At 58.2% G+C, this 19,149-nt stretch overlaps 6 protein-coding genes across 6 annotated transcripts; 3 read left to right on the top strand and 3 right to left on the bottom strand.

Annotated features, from left to right (window-relative positions):
• Positions 1-243: 243 nt before the first annotated feature.
• SPBR_04121 (uncharacterized protein) lies at positions 244-2,544 on the top strand (the record flags this gene model as incomplete). The annotated part of the gene is made up of 1 exon (XM_040762404.1): positions 244-2,544. One exon carries the CDS (start codon positions 244-246, stop codon positions 2,542-2,544), a length of 2,301 nt encoding a protein of 766 aa, XP_040621322.1.
• A 2,131-nt stretch (positions 2,545-4,675) lies between these two features.
• SPBR_04172 (uncharacterized protein) lies at positions 4,676-6,439 on the bottom strand (the record flags this gene model as incomplete). Its single annotated transcript, XM_040762455.1, has 1 exon — positions 4,676-6,439. One exon carries the CDS (start codon positions 6,437-6,439, stop codon positions 4,676-4,678), a length of 1,764 nt encoding a protein of 587 aa, XP_040621323.1.
• Positions 6,440-7,960: 1,521 nt separating this feature from the next.
• On the top strand, positions 7,961-9,355 carry SPBR_04252 (golgi family transport complex component; the record flags this gene model as incomplete). Its single annotated transcript, XM_040762535.1, has 1 exon — positions 7,961-9,355. One exon carries the CDS (start codon positions 7,961-7,963, stop codon positions 9,353-9,355), a length of 1,395 nt encoding a protein of 464 aa, XP_040621324.1.
• An 851-nt stretch (positions 9,356-10,206) lies between these two features.
• SPBR_04400 (formyltetrahydrofolate deformylase) lies at positions 10,207-11,058 on the top strand (the record flags this gene model as incomplete). The annotated part of the gene is made up of 1 exon (XM_040762683.1): positions 10,207-11,058. One exon carries the CDS (start codon positions 10,207-10,209, stop codon positions 11,056-11,058), a length of 852 nt encoding a protein of 283 aa, XP_040621325.1.
• A 1,242-nt stretch (positions 11,059-12,300) lies between these two features.
• SPBR_04169 (MFS monocarboxylate transporter) lies at positions 12,301-14,071 on the bottom strand (the record flags this gene model as incomplete). The annotated part of the gene is made up of 2 exons (XM_040762452.1): positions 12,301-12,855; positions 13,028-14,071. The coding sequence occupies 2 exons, from the start codon at positions 14,069-14,071 to the stop codon at positions 12,301-12,303; spliced, it is 1,599 nt and encodes a 532-aa protein (XP_040621326.1).
• Positions 14,072-16,629: 2,558 nt separating this feature from the next.
• SPBR_04108 (uncharacterized protein) lies at positions 16,630-19,084 on the bottom strand (the record flags this gene model as incomplete). Its single annotated transcript, XM_040762391.1, has 3 exons — positions 16,630-17,250; positions 17,317-18,955; positions 19,011-19,084. The coding sequence occupies 3 exons, from the start codon at positions 19,082-19,084 to the stop codon at positions 16,630-16,632; spliced, it is 2,334 nt and encodes a 777-aa protein (XP_040621327.1).
• Between the last annotated feature and the right edge of the window lie 65 nt (positions 19,085-19,149).

Raw genomic sequence — 19,149 nt, forward strand, 5'->3', positions numbered from 1 at the left:
TCTGGTTACCCTGCTTCGTCTGCGCACTCGCGATCTCTTTTGTCCGTTCCGATCCTCCCGACCCTCCCTGTCCCTAGTCTGAGACGGGCCCTTTACAAATCCAAAGACATTCACCAACTCCCTTTGTGTTCACAACTTCTAACTTTTTCTTAGTCGAGCATCGTCACATTGCAATACTACCCACCGACGACATTGCGTCACAGTCAAACCGAAGGCACCTCACTCTCGCCACATCCCCTCACCATGGACGCCCACATGGACGACGGGAGCGGCGCTCCCAACAACAGTAAGACCAGCAACACCGACAACAGCACCAGCACCAGCAGCCTCGCCAACCAAATGCCGCTTCCCAACCCGCCCGAGGCTAGCAACTCCGCTCCCATCAGCAGCATCACAACGGCCAACAGCAACGGCGACTCCGCCAGCGACCACTCGTCGTCTCAAATTCAGCGCAACAACTCCCAGCGGAGCCGATCTCAAGCCGGCACCTCCATTAGCGACGATGCCGCCGATCCCGCCGCCGTGTCCGACGCAGAGAGCAATGTCGACGAGAGCACCAACGGCAAGTCCGGCCGCAAAAAGAAGTCCCAGCGCTTCTACTGCACCGAGTTTCCGCCGTGCAACCTCAGCTTCACACGCAGCGAGCATCTCGCACGACACATTCGTAAACACACGGGCGAGCGCCCCTTTGAGTGCCACTGCCTGCGCCGCTTCTCCCGCCTCGACAACCTCCGCCAACACGCCCAGACCGTGCACATGCACGAGGACATTCCCATGGGCTCTCTGGCTGCCTCGGGCACGCGTTTCCAGCGACAAATCCGCCCCGAACGCACGCGCATGACCACGCCCGGCGTCCGCGCCCGCGCTGGCAGCATCAGCGGTCCGGCGCGGGGCCACTCCAAGTCTTTCTCCACGTCCAACATCGCGCTCGGCCCGAGCTCTTTCATGGCCCGTGAAGAATACCGCGAACCGCATGACATGCGTGACATGCGTGACATGCGCCCGCGCCCGCCTCCCATCGCCACGCACGATCCCCGCGACCCTCGTGCCCGGGCACATATGGACCTGAATGCCGGAGCCAGCGCCTACCACAACAATGCAGACGGCTACCGTCCCATCACACCCCCCGAGATGACCACGCCGACATCGACCACCTTCTCCAACGGCCCAGCCAGCCCACAGTGGCCCAGCAATCGCATGGTCTCCCCGTCACCTTACAGCAGCCGCCCCCACAGCATGTATGCCTCGACGGAGACGCCCACCCGCCGCCTTAGCGAGAGCCTCCACTTCCAGTCGCCGACCGGCCCTTCTGCTGCTAGACACATGTACTCAACGAGCCTCTCCAGCACCGGCGGCCCCGTCTTCTCGTCTCCCGACCGTGCCCACCAAAACGGCCGCCCCGTCTCGCCCGACAACTCGACTATCTCTGCTTGGTCTCGTCGTGAGTCGTTTTCGTCCAACACCGACGAGCGCCGCCGCACGTGGCACCCCAGCTCGCGGGACTTTGGCGGCCCTGCCAGCGCCCGCAACGGCATTCCTGGCGCTGGCTCTGGTCCCACCACGTCCGTGTCCGCGGGCAACGTCGCTGGCCACCACCAGCCTGGTGGCGTCGAGCAGCCACCTCAGTTGGCCGTGCCGAACGCGGCAAGTGCGAGCCAGCAGTCTGCGAGCGGTTTCCGGCTGCCCGGAATCGACTCGTTCCTGAATTTGCCCACGCCGCGTCCTGCGTCGCCCATCCGCAGAGGGCCGTCGCCCATGATGGTTGACAGTGAGCAACGCTACGCCCCGTCTGGCCCACCGACGTCGATTCTTCGTTCGCCCGCGGAACAACACGCACACGCCGGCCGTCCATCGTCGGGCCACTGGGAGTCTGGTCTGCAACATGGCCTGACCCGGCTTGATATCGCCTCCCGGACACCGCCGCAAGACAGCGCTCGCGACTGGGCCCACCAGCAGCAACAGCAACAGCAACAGCATCAGCATCAGCATCAGCGATACCCCAGTGAGGACCCTGTGCGCCGCGGTCCGCCGTACCAGCAGTCTGTCCGCTTTGAGGCCGAGGTTCCTCGCGATGACCCCTTCGCGCCTAGTGGTAACAGAGACCTCGGCTACACCCCTCGTGGTCACCAGCACACCATGTCCGCGCCGGCGTTTAACGGCCCAACCTCGCGCCAGCAGAAGCGCCAGGCCTTATACTTGGGCCCTGGTGGTGCCGCGGCGAACGGCGGTGTCAATGGCCGCGTCGAGCGCATGGTGCATCCTAACTTGGCAAACGGCTTTACCGGTTTCCCCGCGCGCGGTGTGCCCCAGACCGTCCAGGAGCACCCACCGCACGCTCAAGACGAGGAGGCAGCTTACCGCCTGGAACAGGAGCGTCATCTGCCTCAGCCGCACCTGGCCCAGACCACTAGCCGCCAGCCGCTGCCATCGCAGCCCCAGCAGCCGGTGCCGTTGGGAGCCCCAGCAAGCGACTCGTACCGCCGTCTAGATGCTCTTGTCGCCGTGGCTACCAATGAAGCCCAGACATCGACGCGGGCCTTTTAGGCTGTTTGCCCTTGTGGCTGCGGCCCCGGGCATTCGATCCCCATCGGCCCCAGCATGAACAAGGCTGGGATTGATGCGATGGCGACGGCGCTTACGCACCTCGTACCGGGCAAACACACTTTGCTCGAAATATATCGGCGCCCGCGAGTGCACAAGTGAAAAGGCTCTGCAAGACGGAGCTTCTCTCTCCACCATTCACCACTTTTAATTATTTTGCAAACACTTTTTATACGAACGCTTTGTTTTTTCCTTCCTAGCCGTCTAGCTGTCCACGTTCTGCGACACGTTCTCGTCTCCACTCTTCACCCCCTTACGCACAACACACGCTACAACAGTTACCTGCGATTCTTCTTCCATCATCCTTATTATGACCGCCTATGACCCTTTTTTGCCCTTCGACGTCTTTTTGCGTGGGATTTTTGGGGATTCATTTCTGGTTGCGGGTCACTACGGGAGTTTTGATACCTTGTCTGATTTTTAGTTTATTTGTCTTTTGGATCCTGGTCTTGTTGGTTTTCAGTCTCTGCCCATGGGGACTCTGTTTTGGGTTATGATATTTTATACCTACGAAGGGCGTCCCTTAACACGTTTGTCGTTTTTTTTTTTTTTTTTTTTTTTTTTTTTCGTTTGTTTTGTTTTCCGTCTTTTTTATACCCCAAAGATTTTTTATTTGTTTTTCCAACGTCGGTGCGGCTCATGCATTTTGCATTTCTGGCAATGGCACCTTTGTTTTCGTTATGCTTTGCAGTTTTGCATTTTTACTTGTATCACACGCTACGGCGGCAATCGCTTAGAAATACACCAGGTCCAGGACGGGCGCTATTTTGTTTCTAGTTTTCTTTTGTTTCTCCAATCCAGGCCAGTTTCTTGTTTTCATCTTTTGTCTTTCGTAACTTTTGTTATGAGGCATCGCATTATGCATACGACGGACATGCGGGTACGTTCTGATGGTTACAATAGGTAGTTTATTGTTTATGTTTTTAGGAAACAATCTTCTAATTTGAATACTTTATGATCATTCCGCAAGAAGCCCCTTGTTATGAGTGAATCAAGTGATGTGATAAATATTTTCGGGTTTATTAATTAACAAAATTCAAAAAGTCAACGAAATTAAACAAAATGAAAAATATAAAATAAAATAAAAATGGAAATGTTACAGAAATAAATTCATAAACAAAATAAATAAGAAAATAATATGATATAATTTCTAAGAACGCTGAATATAATACAAAAATTAACGAATTAATCATTTGAAACTGTTTAAATGTATAGAGGCGTTAAAGGAGTGTACACAGTGCTTCATTAGCTCATATGACAGGTTTGCTCGTTGGATACTTAATTTAGCGTGTTATTTGATCACCAGTGACTGTCGGCTAGGTCATCATGAGTCATGCCACCTTTTGGATGAAGAAATGGAAGTACTTGTATACATGTCTCCTCCGTACACATTGCGAAATAATACGCTTGATAATACTGTGCATTCAACTTGTTTTAGAGTGTGGTACTGCGTACACGTTTTCGGACCACTTCAGAACAGGAGGATGTAATGTGACTTGTTTATTGATGGGCGTAAGCACAACACTCAGTTTGCACAAAGGGGGTGTGGGCAAAATAGCAGATTTCTATTCAGAGGTTCATATTAAAGACATCGTTTCCAAAAGGCATTACTTTCCAAAATGAAGAGCATATATACTGATCAGATATTAGCCAGACAAAGCATTGCTAACAGATCCGCGTCCCCATCATCATTGCGGCCTCAATATCGTTTGTAAGTGTGTAAATTCCTCCTTTTGTCCCTTTTGACGCCATCCGAAATGCGTGTACACGTGCGCGGTCGTATTGTATGTGTTGGTGGTTCTGTGGATTTCTTTTTAGGTCATTTCCAAATAAAATCATCTTGCGCAAAGGGAGGCAGCCTGTAAGGTCGACGGAAGTTGTGCAAGAGAAGCGTAGTGTAGTCGCGGCGTTGCGCTCGTACCGCAGTGCGTTTGTACATGTCGACTGTGTTTCGTGTGTGGTCTTGTGTAGCGGTTGCCGGACCGGTATGTGTGTTGCGTTGGATGTTGTGTAGGATTGGGATATATTAAGGTGGTGGCCGCTCAATCTTTGGTCTCGCCCGCCCACAACTCGTTCAAATGTCAAGCATGCTCCGCACTTGCTGCGGCTGTCCCGACAGCGACACCAGCGTGCCCGCCGAGGTGCTGCGCGTCGACGCGCCTGGTGCGCTGGCCGCTGACTGCTGCCGAGTCCGGCCACGCGCGCTCTCGGCGGCGGCATCGGCATACGGTGGCGGACCCTCCTGCATCAGCTCGGAGCGGCGCTCATCGGGCGTCGGACCGCCCTCGCCGGGGAAGAGCATGCTGGCCACGGCGGCCATGGTGCGCTCGGTGCGGCGGCGGTCCGACTTGCCCGCGTACGTCTCTAACTGCGCCGGCCGCGAGGAGCCGGCGCCGGGCCCAGGACGGCTGCTGCTGCCGCCATACAAGGAGGAGGCGGCCGTGCTCTGGCGCGAGATGGGGCCCATCTCGACCGACTCGCCATTGGCGGCGGCGGCGCGCTGGGCGGCCTCCATGTCGTGGTCGCGGTTGGCCATGGCCTGGTCGATGCCGCGGGTGGTGGCGCGGCCGCCGCCGACTTCGCGGACGTTGCGGGCGATGCGGTCGCGCATGCTCTCGCCGTCGGGGATGTAGTCGCCGTTGACGCGGCGCCACCAGGCGGGCTTGTGCACGATGCCGAGCTCGCGGTCTTGCTCGGCGCCGCGCAGCCGGCGCTGGCGGATGAGTTCGCGGTCCTCGTTGGGGGCGATGAACCCGTACAGGTTCTGGATGAAGAGGATGAGCAGGGGCGGGGTGTAGCCGCCCAGGTAGATGGGGAGGTGGTCGCCGTCGACCTTGAGGACGGACCACTGGAACTCCCAGGCGCAGAGAGCCTGGTAGGCAATCATGGCGAGCGACAGGACGAGCAGGATCACCAGACGCGGCGGCGCGCTCGACACGACGCCGACGGCGCGGTTGAAGATGCCGCGGTTGCGCGGCAGGTAGTGCTTGATGGAGTGGCGCAGGGACACGACGGTGACGATCCAGGAGGCCAGCAGCAAGAAGGCGGCAATCTTGAAGCGGATGTCGGTGGCGTTGGGCTCGGCGATGCCGACGATCTGGTCGGGGCTGCGCTGCTTCTCAATGTTGCCCCAGGCGCGCGGGACGACGAGGAAGAAGTTGAGCCACAGGAACAGGTAGAAGACCAGCGGGATGAGCAGCTCGAACTTGTAGCGGCGGCCGTCCTCGCCGAGCGCAAAGGGGTTGGGGTCGATGAACTGGCGCTCCATCCACGAGCCCCAGTGGCGCACGGCCTCCCAGACGAGGGCCATGGTGCACATCTGCAGCAGATACCAGAAGAAGGAGGTCAGGACAATGGGCAGCTCCGGCAGGTAGTAGCGGTCCACGTCGATGTTTGTGAAGAGGGAGACGAAGGCGGCCACGCAGATGAGGATGCCCCAGTACCACTGCCAGCGGCGGCCGATGGGCCGGAAGCGCTTCTCGGACGGCAGAAACAGGCGGCCGTGCTTGCGCAGGTTCATCATGACGAAGAAGAGGGCCACCGCATAGCCGACGGCAAAGCCGATGCCGATCTTGGCGCGCGTGCCAATGGGGTTGATGGGCGAGTAGCACGACGTCGAGTTGATAAAGGTGCCATTGGGGAAGAGGAGCTTTGGCGTGTAGGGCGCAAACGTCAGGAAACAGCTCGAGCCGTTGGACAGCGTGCCGTTGCTGAAGAGCGTGTAGTTCCAGAAGTCGAGGGCCGTGAGGTTGAAGTGGACGCCGGCAACGAGGGTGTCGGAGGAGTTGCTGCCGCCGGGGAAGGCGAGGATATCGCGGGCGTCGAAGACGTTGCCCATGGTGGCGGTAGCGGTAGGCGGAGACGAGGCGGCGTACGGGAAATGTCGACGAGGAGCAGTTCAGACCATGCCTTGGGAACGCCGTGGATGTGCTAATCGTACAGTCGTCAATCGGCAGTGAAGCTATTCGCAATTGATGCGAATGGTGGCGTCTGGTATCCTCAGTCGAAACACGGGAGGAATCCGCCAAACCACGTCCCAGCTGAGTTGGATGCAAAACAGAAACGGAAACAGAAAATGAAGAAACAAAAAGGGATATCCAAACGAACCACGAAAAGAAAAACAAGAAGGGGAGGCAGAGACAAGAAAGAATGATGAGAAACCCGCAAGGCGCGGGCGTTGGCTGACAGCCACTGGCGCGCGTTGTGTTATTTTTTACTGGGGCCGCTTGCTATGGCCTGGCTCGCCCTTCGCTCTTTCCCTGTTGACGCTAAAACGCATGAAAGACAGAACAGCAGGTCACAGCGCATGCAAAGCCTGCTTAGGCGTGGACGCGCGCTGGAGCGGGCGTCGCGACGGTGGCGGAGAAAGATTTTACAGCCTACTGGTGCCGAGTGTCCGGGCGCGAATAGCGGGAAGGAGCGATTTGCTGGAGCGATTTATCGCAGGGCAGGTGCGAGTGAGCGATTAACAGCGCCCTGGGCAGGAGCGTGCGGATAGCCCGGGTCAGCAAAGGCTCCCAAGGCCCCAGCCAATTTCGCAGCAAACGACTCTCTACGACACCTTACCAGGTAAAGGCCACAAAGAGAAACGATACATGCTATTGCCTGGTCATTCGGGTGTTTGGTAGTCTCCATCTTGGCCTTCGACTCGTGCCGAGATTTACAGGCGCCTGCGTAGGAAATCCGCGGAGTGCCCGGAACGCGAAATACGAGTGGCAGGAGAGTGAAAGAGGGAAGGAGCGACACAACAGCATAACGTCAGAGACGACAAACAACAGATGCGGAAAGAGGCCAAGAGGCCAAGACAGAAAGAGCGAATCGTGTGCTCTTCCACGTCTTGCATAATGTCTATCATTCATACGAAATACGCTGTCATTGTCTGTCGCTTTCAAACTGTAGAACCATCGCATGTCTTCTTGTGACGTGACCGAAATGAGACCCATCACAGCCAATGCCTCGTCAGTGCCGCTGCTGTCACCTTGACATTGCAAATGCCGCACAAATCGACTCCAGTTCTCTCGCGGCTCCACAGTTTCGCGAGCCGCCTCAGTTTTCTTTCTTTTTATCGGCCTTATCGCAGCTTGCAAGCCACATACGAAGTACTCCAGCCACATATATGCGACTAAGCAACTCTGGTGTCGCTTCCTCCGCGTCATCAGTAAACTGCAGCCCCGCAGAAATCCAGGCCCCGCCATTGGCTGTCGCCTGCATCCATTTTGTGGGGTCCGTAAACCGAACATGTGGTTGTGCTTGAGCCTAGCTCTCCGACTGTTGCTGTCTCCAATTGCATTGACCCTGGGCGACAGCCTTATCTTACTTCCTACCTCCCACGACTCTCCCCACTACTCCTCCCCCCAACATGGCCGAACCCGACGACCAGCCGTCGTACATCGACTACGAGACCTTCCTCGCGCCCGAGTTTGACGTCGCCGGCTTCGCCAACTCGCTGGTGCTGTCGACCAACGACCCCAACGATGCGCCCCTCGACCTGGCCACGCCGCTGTCGCGGGTCCTCTTTGACATCCAGGAGATTGACTCGCACATCGACCTGCTGACGGCGCGGTCGGCCGTGCCGCTGCTGACGCACACCAAGAACCAGACGCAGACCAGCACGCGCATTGTGTCGGAGCTCGAGCCGCAGCTGGCGTCGCTCAACGAGACGTACCGCCAGCTCGAGACCAAGGTGATCCAGAAGCACGCCGAGGCGGACGAGGTGCGGCAGGTGGCGTCGCGGCTCTGGGAGTCGCTGCGGCTGGGCCGGTCGGTGGGGCGGTGCCTGCAGCTGGGGCGGCAGCTCGAGATACAAAACGCGGAGCTGGGCGACAGGGACAGGGAAGACCACCGGGCGCTGGTGCGGTGTGCCCACACCATCCTGTCGCTGCGCGAAGTCCTGCAGCAGAGGGCGCCGGGCGACGAGGGCCACGGGCTGGACCGCGTGGACGCCATCCGCAGCCTGCAGGACACGGTCATCACGCCCATTGAGAAGACGGTGCGCGAGACGGCCGAGCGCGTCGTCCGCGAGTTCTCGCTGGGCGCGACCACGACCCAGCACGACATGACGTTTGCGCAGTCGGAAGAGGCCAAGGCGCGCACCGTCTCGGCCCTCGTCGCGCTCTACCTTGTCTCGCCGACGCCGCTGGGCGGCGGCGCCGGCACGCCGTGGACGCCGGCCACGATGCTGCAGGCCCTCGAGCTCTACCTGCGGGCGGCCCTCCAGAGCAGCCTGGCCGCGCTGGCCCGGTCGCTCGCGGCGCTGCCGACCCTGGAGCGCTCCCTCGCCGAAGTCAGCGCGCGGTGCCAAAACATTGTGGCCCTCGAGCAGCTGCTCGCGTCGACCAAGGCACCGGCACACCCTCTCAAGCATTTGTTGAACACAACCACCTCCCAGCCCTCCGACACCCTTCTGCAGCCCCTGCTGGCCAAGCTCGAGACCGGCTCGCTGCCGGCGTACTTTTGGCGCACCCTCGCCGGCCACCTGTCGCCGCGCGTCCAGGACATCATCACACGCGGTGGCGTGTCCGCGCGGACGCTGCGCAGCAACCGGCAAGGCGTGGGCGAGTCGATTCGGGCGTGTGTTGTCAAGGGCATGCAGACGTCGGGCGGCCCACGGGCGGCTACGGCAAAAGAAAACGGGACGACCAACGGCACCGGCAAGACGGCGACCAAGAGCGGCACCCCGGGTGGCAGCACCAGTGGCAACTGGGAGCGAGAGATTGCCGTCATGGTGGGCAGTGTGGTCAACCATCTGCGGTGAGAGGGACTCAACCAAACAGCATAGGGCGCACTGCACTTGTACGAGTATATATGACCAGCAGTCTTTCGAAAGTCTGCTTCTGCAAAATATGACGATACCACGATGATCCGGATCTGTTTGTCCATCTGCTTGTCCCACTTGTGCTGCATTGTGGCCGTCTCTGGCCGCGTAGGCGTCTGCTATCTGGTGGCGGGTCTAACAAACACCGAGAATTCCCCGCGCCCACTGGACCACACGACTGTCCATCTCTGCCCGTTTTGAGTCAATTGACTGCATCGTGTGGCAGAAAGTTGGGGTTAACACCAGAATGCTGCCCTCACTGGACTCGTGGGTGCGCATACCTTAAAAGTCGGCTCTTGACTGCGAATTGGGGTGGTTGTGAGTCACGGATGAGCCGTTGTGTCCTGGGCCATTTAGAGCCAATTCGGGGTTTTGGAGGGGAAGCAGGGCAGAAGGGCCCAGAAGCACCGTGCTCGGCGCTATTCCTAGCGAGCGCCCCACTTGGCCAGCCGCGACGGCCTGCGATTTTCTCGTGCTGTTTGCTGTGGGCGATGAACGTCTCGTTGCTCTTCTAGCCCTCTCCTTGCCACACACGACTTTGGGCACGACAGCATCTTTCAACAAGACTTTTGCTTCGGTGTACTCCCTGATCTCTGCCTCGGCTCGTCGTTGCAACACGTCGTCACACAACAGCTACATTGACGTCTTGTCCGCTCTGCCCGCGAACGACGTTTTCCACGTCTCTCGTCCCGTCGTCCTCCGTTTCCTCGTCGCCTTTCTTCGCTGGTCCGCACGACTCACTCCTGCCTCCATCTCGACATCCTCGGCCTCGGCCTCGGCCTCCTCCCACCATGTCCAGAGCGCATTACCTCACGCTGTCGTGCCCCGACAAGCCCGGCATCGTCCATGCCGTGACGGGCGTCCTGGCCGCGCATAACCTCAACGTGCTCGACCTGCAGCAGTTCTCCGACCGCGACTCCGAGACCTTTTTTATGCGCGTCCACTTTGGCCCCTCCGAGACCGAGTCCACCGCGTTCCTCGCCGCGCCCTTTGACAAGCTCGCCGCCGACTTCCGCATGAAGTACGACATCCGCCCCGTCGACCGCAAGCTGCGCATGCTCATCATGGTCTCCAAGATTGGCCACTGCCTCAACGACCTGCTGTTCCGCGTCAAGACGGGCCAGCTGCGCGCCGACGTGCCCCTCGTCGTGTCGAACCACCCGGACTTTGCCGACCTGGTGCGGTCCTACGGCATCGAGTTTGTCCACCTGCCCGTCACCAAGGACACCAAGGCCGCCCAGGAGGCGCGCGTCCTCGAGCTGGCCGCCGCGCACGGCGTCGAGCTGATTGTGCTCGCGCGCTACATGCAGGTGCTGTCGCCGACGCTCTGCACGGCCATGTCGGGCCGCATCATCAACATCCACCACTCCTTCCTGCCCAGCTTCAAGGGCGCCAAGCCGTACCACCAGGCCTACGACCGCGGCGTCAAGATCATCGGCGCCACGGCCCATTTCGTGACGGCCGACCTCGACGAGGGCCCCATCATAGAGCAGGACGTGGCGCGCGTCGACCACAGCATGAGCGCCAAGGCGCTGATCGACGAGGGCTCGAATGTCGAGAGCCGCGTGCTGGCGGCGGCCGTCAAGGGCTACGCGGAGCGCAAGGTCTTTTTGAACGGCACCAAGACGGTGGTTTTCAACTAGGGGGGTGGCTTTCAAAATGAAAACAAAAGAAAATAGAGAAAAGCATACCGTATATATTTGAATTGATTGAGTACTGCTCCGAAGTTGACATACGAAGTGAATAGTACAAAACACCAATGGGAGGCGGATCGGGCGGGTAGTTCTGACTGGGAAAGGCTGCTCGAAAGCCATTGTTGCTGGCTTGATTTGCTGCTTGTCAGCCCAAATCACTTTGATGCAGATGTCTCGGTGGCTTCTTGTCAAAACCTCACGGCCGCAGCGCAGTACACGGTTCTGATTCTGATTCTGATCCAAGTGACACTCTTCGTTCGGTTGCGTACATCTGAACACGATGGGATGAGCGCTCGCTTACATGATGAGCCGTTTCAGGCAGAGAAGGGCCAACACATCGGCGTATCTTGGACAGAGATAGAAATTATGTCCAAAACGATCAGAATTCGACGTCGTAAAGGAAGAAGCGACGGTGCAGTGTCTAATGGGAATGCCAGTCATTCGTACCGGCTCTCTTGAAGCTTTTCAACCCGCGATCCTTAAAATCCATAGACTGGCAAGAGCTTGAGGTAACCTAAGAAAGATGGAAGAGGATGGTCTGACTGAATCACAATCTTGAACGACCCTACCAAAGCCACAATAAAAGCAGAAAGGCAGCGATGAATGATGCCGTGTTATCATGATCCTTCCGTTTTAGGCAATTTTAGAATAACAGCGCTCTAAAGACGATTCTGCCGTCGCCCACCGCCTACCGTCACTTCACGGTATTGCTTTGCTTTGTCACCTTCTTATCACCCTTTCGTCCTTGGCCTCTCCGTCCTCAGATGCACCGCTTGGATACCGTCTCCAAATGTATCATGTGGCATGTTGTGATTGACACGGTCATCGACGTGTGGGCCATTGGTGTACCATATGCGTTGCTGCGTGCATTTGAGCCACAGCCAACTGTTGTCTGGAAACCACGGACTTTGATGTCACGGATGTACCGGCAATCACCGACGATCCGGGCGCAATGCGGTGAATACAACGACGGAAACGGGATTGGAAACGGCCAAGGAGATCATGGAGCCGAACCGCCGACCGCCGGAACCGAAGTTGTATGGCCAAACTCAGGCTACGGCACAAGGTCAACGACATCGAAATCTACACAGTCGACGAGTCGACGGCACACGCGAGTGCACCATCGGAGACATCCTGGTTTGCAATGCTTTTTCGATACAAAGAACAGCAGACATGTACATACACCCTCTATTATACCCTGGCCCGCCAGCCGAGACCCGTGCTCCGGCCCAGCGACACTTTGGCACACACGATGAAGCACATGCCGATCAGCAGCACAACGCCCGTAAAGAGCTGCGCGCCCAGGTAGCGTCCGTTGTCGGCGGTGATGAGGGCGCCGGCAATGGGCGGGCCGGTCAGGGTGGCGATGCTGTTGATGGTGAAGACCATGCCGATGCGGACGCCGGACTTGGAGAGGTCGCGCGTGTTGAGGCTGGTCAGGCCCGCGGGGAAGAGGGACTGGATGCCGCCGGCGGCGATGCCGTAGACGACGCTCCAGACGTAGAGGCCGACGGTGTTGTGGACGGCGATCCAGGAGAAGCCGGCGACGGCGGCGTACAGGGCGAAGACGGCGTACATGTTGATGGCGCCGACGCGGTCGGCGATGTAGTTGGGGAGGAGGCGGCCGATGGCGCCGACGCCGTTGATGACGAGGAGCAGGTTGAGGGAGTCGATGTAGGCCAAGCCGATGATGTCGCGGGAGTAGGAGGCGATGTAGAAGAAGGCGATGTAGATGGACCAGAAGCACTGGGGGGGTTAGCGGTTGGGCAGGGAACGGGCGGAGCGTACCAGACGACAAGAAGAATACAATATAAACGAAGAGAAAAAAGTAAAGGAAGACATAAACTACTAGCGAGTGAACGAAGTAGAAGACGAGAAAAAAAAAAAAAAAAAAAAAAAAAAAAAAAAAACGTAAAACAAAGAAGCTGCCGGCGGCGTAAAAGGCGTACTCGGGCTCGCGGAAGGCGGACCACTCGACGAGGCGGCCGGCGCGGCGCGGCGGCAGACGCGTGCGCAGGCCGACACAGGCGACGGCCAGGGTGGCCAGCTGGACGAAGCCGATGACGCGCATGGTCCAGGGAAAGCCGACGGACGGCAGCAGCTGGCGGACAATGGAGGGGAAGACGAGGCCGCCGGTGGCGCTGCCGGCGGCGGCGAGGCCGAGGGCGAGCGCGCGCCGGGTGCTAAAGTAGGTGCTGACGGTGGCGAGCGAGGGGCAGAAGATGCAGCCGTTGCCGAGGCCCATGACGACGCCCTGCGACAGAAAGATCTGCCAGTACTGCGTGGCCTGCGCGGTCGCAAAGATGCCGACGAGCTGCAGGACGGTACCGGCGACCAGCAGGTGCTTGAAGTAGCCGGCGTCCGTGAGGCGGCCCGTGAAGGTGCCGATGAAGAAGAGCAAGAAGATCTGGAACGAGCCGATCCAGGCAATGTCCGAGGGCGCGCGGCCGAGCAGCTGCGTGTAGTACGTCTGGAACGAGCCAAACGAGTTGATGACGCCCCACGTGTCCATGATGACCAGGTGCGTGCAGGCGACGGCGACCCAGGCCTGGACGCCGCCGTCGGGGGGCGGGCCCGGGTCGAAGTGCTTGGACCGCGTCGTGCTGGCGCGGCTCCGGACGCGCGCCAGCAGGCCGCCCTGCACGCCGTCCTCGGGCTGCTTTCCGCTGCCGTGCCCGTCCGGGGCAGCACCGCCCACGATGCCGTCGTTGTTGCCTCGCAATGCCGGTCCATTGCCCGTCTCGTCGTCTTCGCCGTCTTCGCCCGCTGCTGGCTGGCCCTTTTCTTCGTCCACGAGACCGGATCGTGCGTTGCTTTTTATGTCGGGCTGTTCTTCGTGTTTTGTGCTGGACGACGACGAGATTGTGGTGCTGTCTCTCGCCGTTTCACTCGCGTCGACGGCGTGCTGTGAGCCGTGTTGCTGGCCCAGGTCGTCCTGGCTGCCCGGCGGCGGCTGCGCCATCGTGCCGAAGGATGCCGTTTGAGCCGTTTCGGGCCGCGGTGTGCCGTCTTGAGGTTGAATTGGGATGCTGGGACGTTGGGAAGACTTGATTCGGAGACTGTCGATCGTGGGATCGTGGGGGTGTTCTTGGAGAATGAAAATACTCTTGTGAGAAGTCAGACCCTTGATAATACCGATACAGACGAAGATGGGATCGATATGGAGTCCACAGTTGTTTAACTGGATACGCTAAAACGAAAGCGCCGAAATCGCTATGCGAAAGCTGCTGTGATTACAACGCAGACAGGGGAAAGTAAAAACAAAAAGAGTGCGCAGTCGGGATGCAACTGGGGAGAAGGAGAGAGGCAGTCTGCTTCAATCCTTCACGGCTGTCGAGTCATGCATAGTGGTGAGCAGACTCGGCACTTTTGTACTTTCTTTGCATTATTTATTATTATTTTTCTTCATTTCTCCGTTCTTTTTCTGGGCCTTCCCTTTTCGGTCCGCCTCCTTGCCCGCTTCTTTGCCACGATTGCACGCCCAAGCTCACAGCCGTAGACTAGCGTGGTGGTGGATGTGGAGAAAGAACGAGGAGTCGGATAAGAGTTGAGAAGCGGCGGTGATGAGATACGGATAGCAACAACCGGGGGAAGCTGTAACTGAAACTGTGGTGACGGCTGCTGTGATGGCTGTGATGGCTGTGATGGAAAGTTTCAACAAGGTGCTTGAATACCCTAAAAGGTCAACGGGAGAGCGGCCCTGGCTCTTCGCACCGCCCGGGGTCTTTTGCATATCCCGAGCCACGATGGGCCCCCAACCTCGTGTGTTTTGTTGTCTATCGGCGGGTCAGCGCCGACGCCAACCGCTGTGTTGACTCCTCGATTCGTCGGTCTCTTCCTATCGACCAGCAAGTATGGGGCTCGATACGACGTCGGGAACCGCCAGAACCCGCAATCGCAAGGACGTTGCCTGCGGTGACGAGATTTTATCAAACCAGTCAATAGACTCGCTCCTGGCAGCATGTTCCAAGGGCGACACGAGGGACAGAGGTAGAAAAGGAATCACAAACCGCTGGGATACACGGCAAAACACAGTCGCAGGCACAACAAGGAAAAGAAAGAGGCCATTCCAGACAGCCTCCCCACTGCAAGAGGCGAAAGTACAGCTTCCCACATGGCTGACCAAGCTCGCTGTTATTGAAAGCGCGAGAGCGTTCCTCCAAGAAAAAAAAAGTAAGGTTGCACCAGTCAGTTTCTGGAGCTTCAGCATTAGTATTGGTCCCTAGCAGACGCGAGGGGAAAGGTCCATACGAAGTAGTACCGCCGGTGAGAATTTATTTCCGCTGCTACGTCCGTTTGTACGGAGTCATATGGGTCCTTTTGAAGGAAAGCTGTAATCACTCTGCAGACACAGACATTATGCAGCAGGACACCCAAATGCACATCGGTGCAGCCAGTGTAACCATAACCAACGGGAAACAGCTGGAGCCAAATGATTGCAAATCGATAACCAGCGCCAATTTCCGGACAATCGGCAACCGGGCATGCATGAGCCCCGGGGAAGACACCGGACAGGCCACCCGGCTGAGCGCCGCTCTGCCACAGGGCATTACAGATTACAGGGCCGCAGGGCCTACTAGGTGTCAGTCCCGTCAGGGTGCCGCTACAAAGCGGTCAGAGAGCACCTAAAGCCGAAAGGCCCCAAGCCCACGACACGGACTAACGCCGACACCAGACCTCCACTGCCCAAAGCAGCAGTTGCATCCGTCTTCTGCAGTGAGGCCACTGGTCCCGTTAGCCGAGATCGGATGCCCCCAGCATTCTCCGCTATTCACTGCCGGGCGCAGGCCAACTCTCGCTGTGCTGAAACACGAGCCGCACCTGGACAACATGAGCGTCAAGGAGCACACGTCTGCAATATACGACAGAGGACGTTTTACCGCTCAGAGATGATCGAGTACGCTGATCAGTGTAAATGACGGAGCCTTTTCTCAACGGCAAGTTTACTCGAGATTACGGCGTGGCAGAGAGCGATCGATCTACTGTCATACGTACCGCCTCGAATGACAGCAGGGAGACGGCCATGATACAGAAAGCAAGGCTGTCGACATCGAGACAAGATCAGTGAATTTATTGAGGTGACTGGTGTCCTCTGTCAGGAAACATTCAATTGACAACTCATTCTTTCGTCGCCTCCTCCACAGTCCTTCCATCAGATTGTTCTTGTACGACGCAGAAAACAAATGAAAGACAACATTCTATTATGCGCACACGTAAAACAAATGAAACCGTACAAATACCAACCATCAGATGACGCACAACCCCCTCCCACAACCTGTGACTGCAGCCCCGGCGGCCTTCGGCCTGGCTCGGTTATGCTGACAGCACTCTTCAACAAACGACAAACTTTCATGACAAACACACCCACCGGCTGAACGATTCACCGCGACTGAAGAAAGAAAGAAGAGAAACGGAACTAAGCAACATCGAACAGGACGCGTATCAACAACCGCGAAAATCAAACCACGTGCCTTTTGCTCGGCACACATGTCTCGTGACAGTGTAGACCACTCAGTTCGTTTAGTGGTGCCAGAACGGGACTGCCTTCTTGACTGCATCCTCTCCAGTGGTCTTGTCGCTCGTCTCAATCGCCGCGCAGAAAGGCGAGCCGCCGCAGACACGGGCAACACTCAAATCGTCCGACCACCACATACTGTCACGGCCGCCAGCAACGTTCCCCGGCTCGAGATCCACGGTAAACGACGACAGGTTGGCAAAGTCGTCGGTTGCGTCAAAGGCGACCGGATGGAGCGTGTTGCCCGATGTCTTGGTGGCGCGCGGAATAACAAACACGTGCGAGCCCGTTGCCACCTCCTCGCCGCCGGCCAGCCGGAAGCCCGTGATGTTGAAGCGGCACGGCGCGTCGGTCGCGTCACAGCCCAGGTTCCAGGACACCAAATTGAACCGCGAGCAGCTGTCGGCCGCACCAATCTTGGCCACACCGTTGACAATGCCGTGGCGTGTGGTGGGCGGGAGGCTGAATCGAAGCATGCCAGGCATGGAGGACGGGACGAAACGGCTGGTGGGTGAGTAGACGACCCGCTCAAAGCCGCCGCTGAACTGCATGCCCTGGTCAGGGTTGGCAAAGCCCTGAGTGTTGGGAGCCACCAGGCCCTCCTCCTGAATCACGGTGTCGTCAAACTGGGGGACACGAAAGCGTTAGGAACAGTTGAAGCAACAACAGACACGATTACAGGGAATACTCACGTTCAGAACAATGCGGGCACCTTTGGGGTTGCGATTGCACTCGGCGTCTCTGATGTGGATGCCGCGGGTAGGACTCGCAGTACCCTCGCTAACGTGGGTGCCTGTCGCGTTGGCAAAGGGTCCATGTGCGGTTGGACGAACACCGCCACTGCTAGTGCCAATGCCGGTGCCAGTGCCAGTGCCGGTCGCAAACGTCGTGACGTTGTGGTGATGAGGGCCGCCAACGGCCAGGGTTGTGTGCGCGTCGGGGGCAGTCGTAGCAGCACCAGTGGCGGTGTGCACCTCCGTGAAAGTCTTGGTCTCTGTGACGACAATGACACCCGAGAATGCAGGCGATGGGACGACACCCGAAGGCTGCAGCGATGACGCAGGGGGGAATGCGATGCTGCCCGTGCCAGTTGGACCTACCGTTGGGCCAGAAGGAAGCGACGCCGATGCCGACGACGGAACTCCCGATGAGCTAGCTTGAGGTGTAGGACGCACTGTCGTGAGTGTCACCGTCTGGTTGGCGCGGCCCGGTCCACCAGGCAGCGTGTAGGTCACCGTAATGGCATCCGATCCGGAGGGGACAGCAGGGGTCGTCTCCGTAGAACATGAGGTGGTCTGGGTGCCATTGATGGTGAGCGTGACCTTGGTTGACAGAGTGAGGGTCAACGTCTCCGGGAAACCAGTAGGCACCGGAGTCAGAGGCGTTTCACAGGACGTAGAGGTGGCAAGCGTGGAAGACGTAGAGCATGACTCGGTGACCGTCTCCGACGCGCCTGAGGACTGGTCGATTGTGCTGGATACCGGCCCGGCTGTCGACGAGGGCGGTGCAGGCAGTGTGAGGGTAAAGTCTGCAGTGATCATAGAGCCTGTATGCGTGGGCAGGATGGGCATGAAAAAGGTGCTTGTCGGCAAAGTAAGCGTGAACGTGGCTGTGATCATGGACTTGGGCCGCTTCATCTGGCCCGGTTTGGTGGAAACCGCGGAGTTGGGCGCAATCACAGGGCCGACGCCGCTCTGGGATCCGTCCATGTCGGAGAAGATGGAGCGCATCGCACTTCCCAGCGACGAAGCAGACTTGGCAGAGCGGGACAGCTTTGAGACAACAGACGAGTCCAGGGACAGAGACGCAGATGGAAGTGGCGTCGCAAGAGACGAGCTGATGATTGCACTCTCCGTGATGGTGAATGTGTGGACGATTGTGAACCCAGACTCGAATGGCACTGTTGCGGTCGCGGTGACTGTGCTCAACGTGGGAGACGTCACGGACAAAGAGGACACAGGAGAGCTCAAGACCGAAGAGGGGGCAACCGTAGCAGTGGCTGACGGGTGGGGAATGGGAACAGTAAAGCTCTCAACGACAACAGTAAAGGACGGAACTGGGCCAGGCACGATGGATCCGTAGGGAGGCACCTCGGACGACGAAGCCGGAGACTGGTCCCAGTCATCAGAGGAGCTTGCGGAAGCAGATCCAGATGCAGAGGACGAGCTGACACTTGTGGCAAACGGTGACCAGGAGCCGGTGCCAAAGTCAACAGAGAAGGATTCCATCATGGGGACTTGGCTGGCTGACGTGGCCGGAACGTATGGGTAGGTGCTGGGCTCGGGGGCGGAGCTGACAGAATCCACGGAGCTCACCAAGCGACCGGCAATGCTGGTAAACGTCAGTTTTTGTGATCTTATACGCGTTGTTCAGAGAAGAGACGAACCCAAATGGAGCTGCCATGATGGTGGGAAGCATCCCGGAAGCTGCCAGAGCAGCCAGTTTCGTGGTGACTTGCATAATGGCGATGCTGCCTTGAGATGTGCGACTACAGAATGTGAGAGTAGGGGTCGGAAGCAAGCGAT

Source organism: Sporothrix brasiliensis (genome assembly GCF_000820605.1).
Source record: "Sporothrix brasiliensis 5110 chromosome Unknown Cont16, whole genome shotgun sequence".
NCBI lineage: Eukaryota > Fungi > Ascomycota > Sordariomycetes > Ophiostomatales > Ophiostomataceae > Sporothrix > Sporothrix brasiliensis.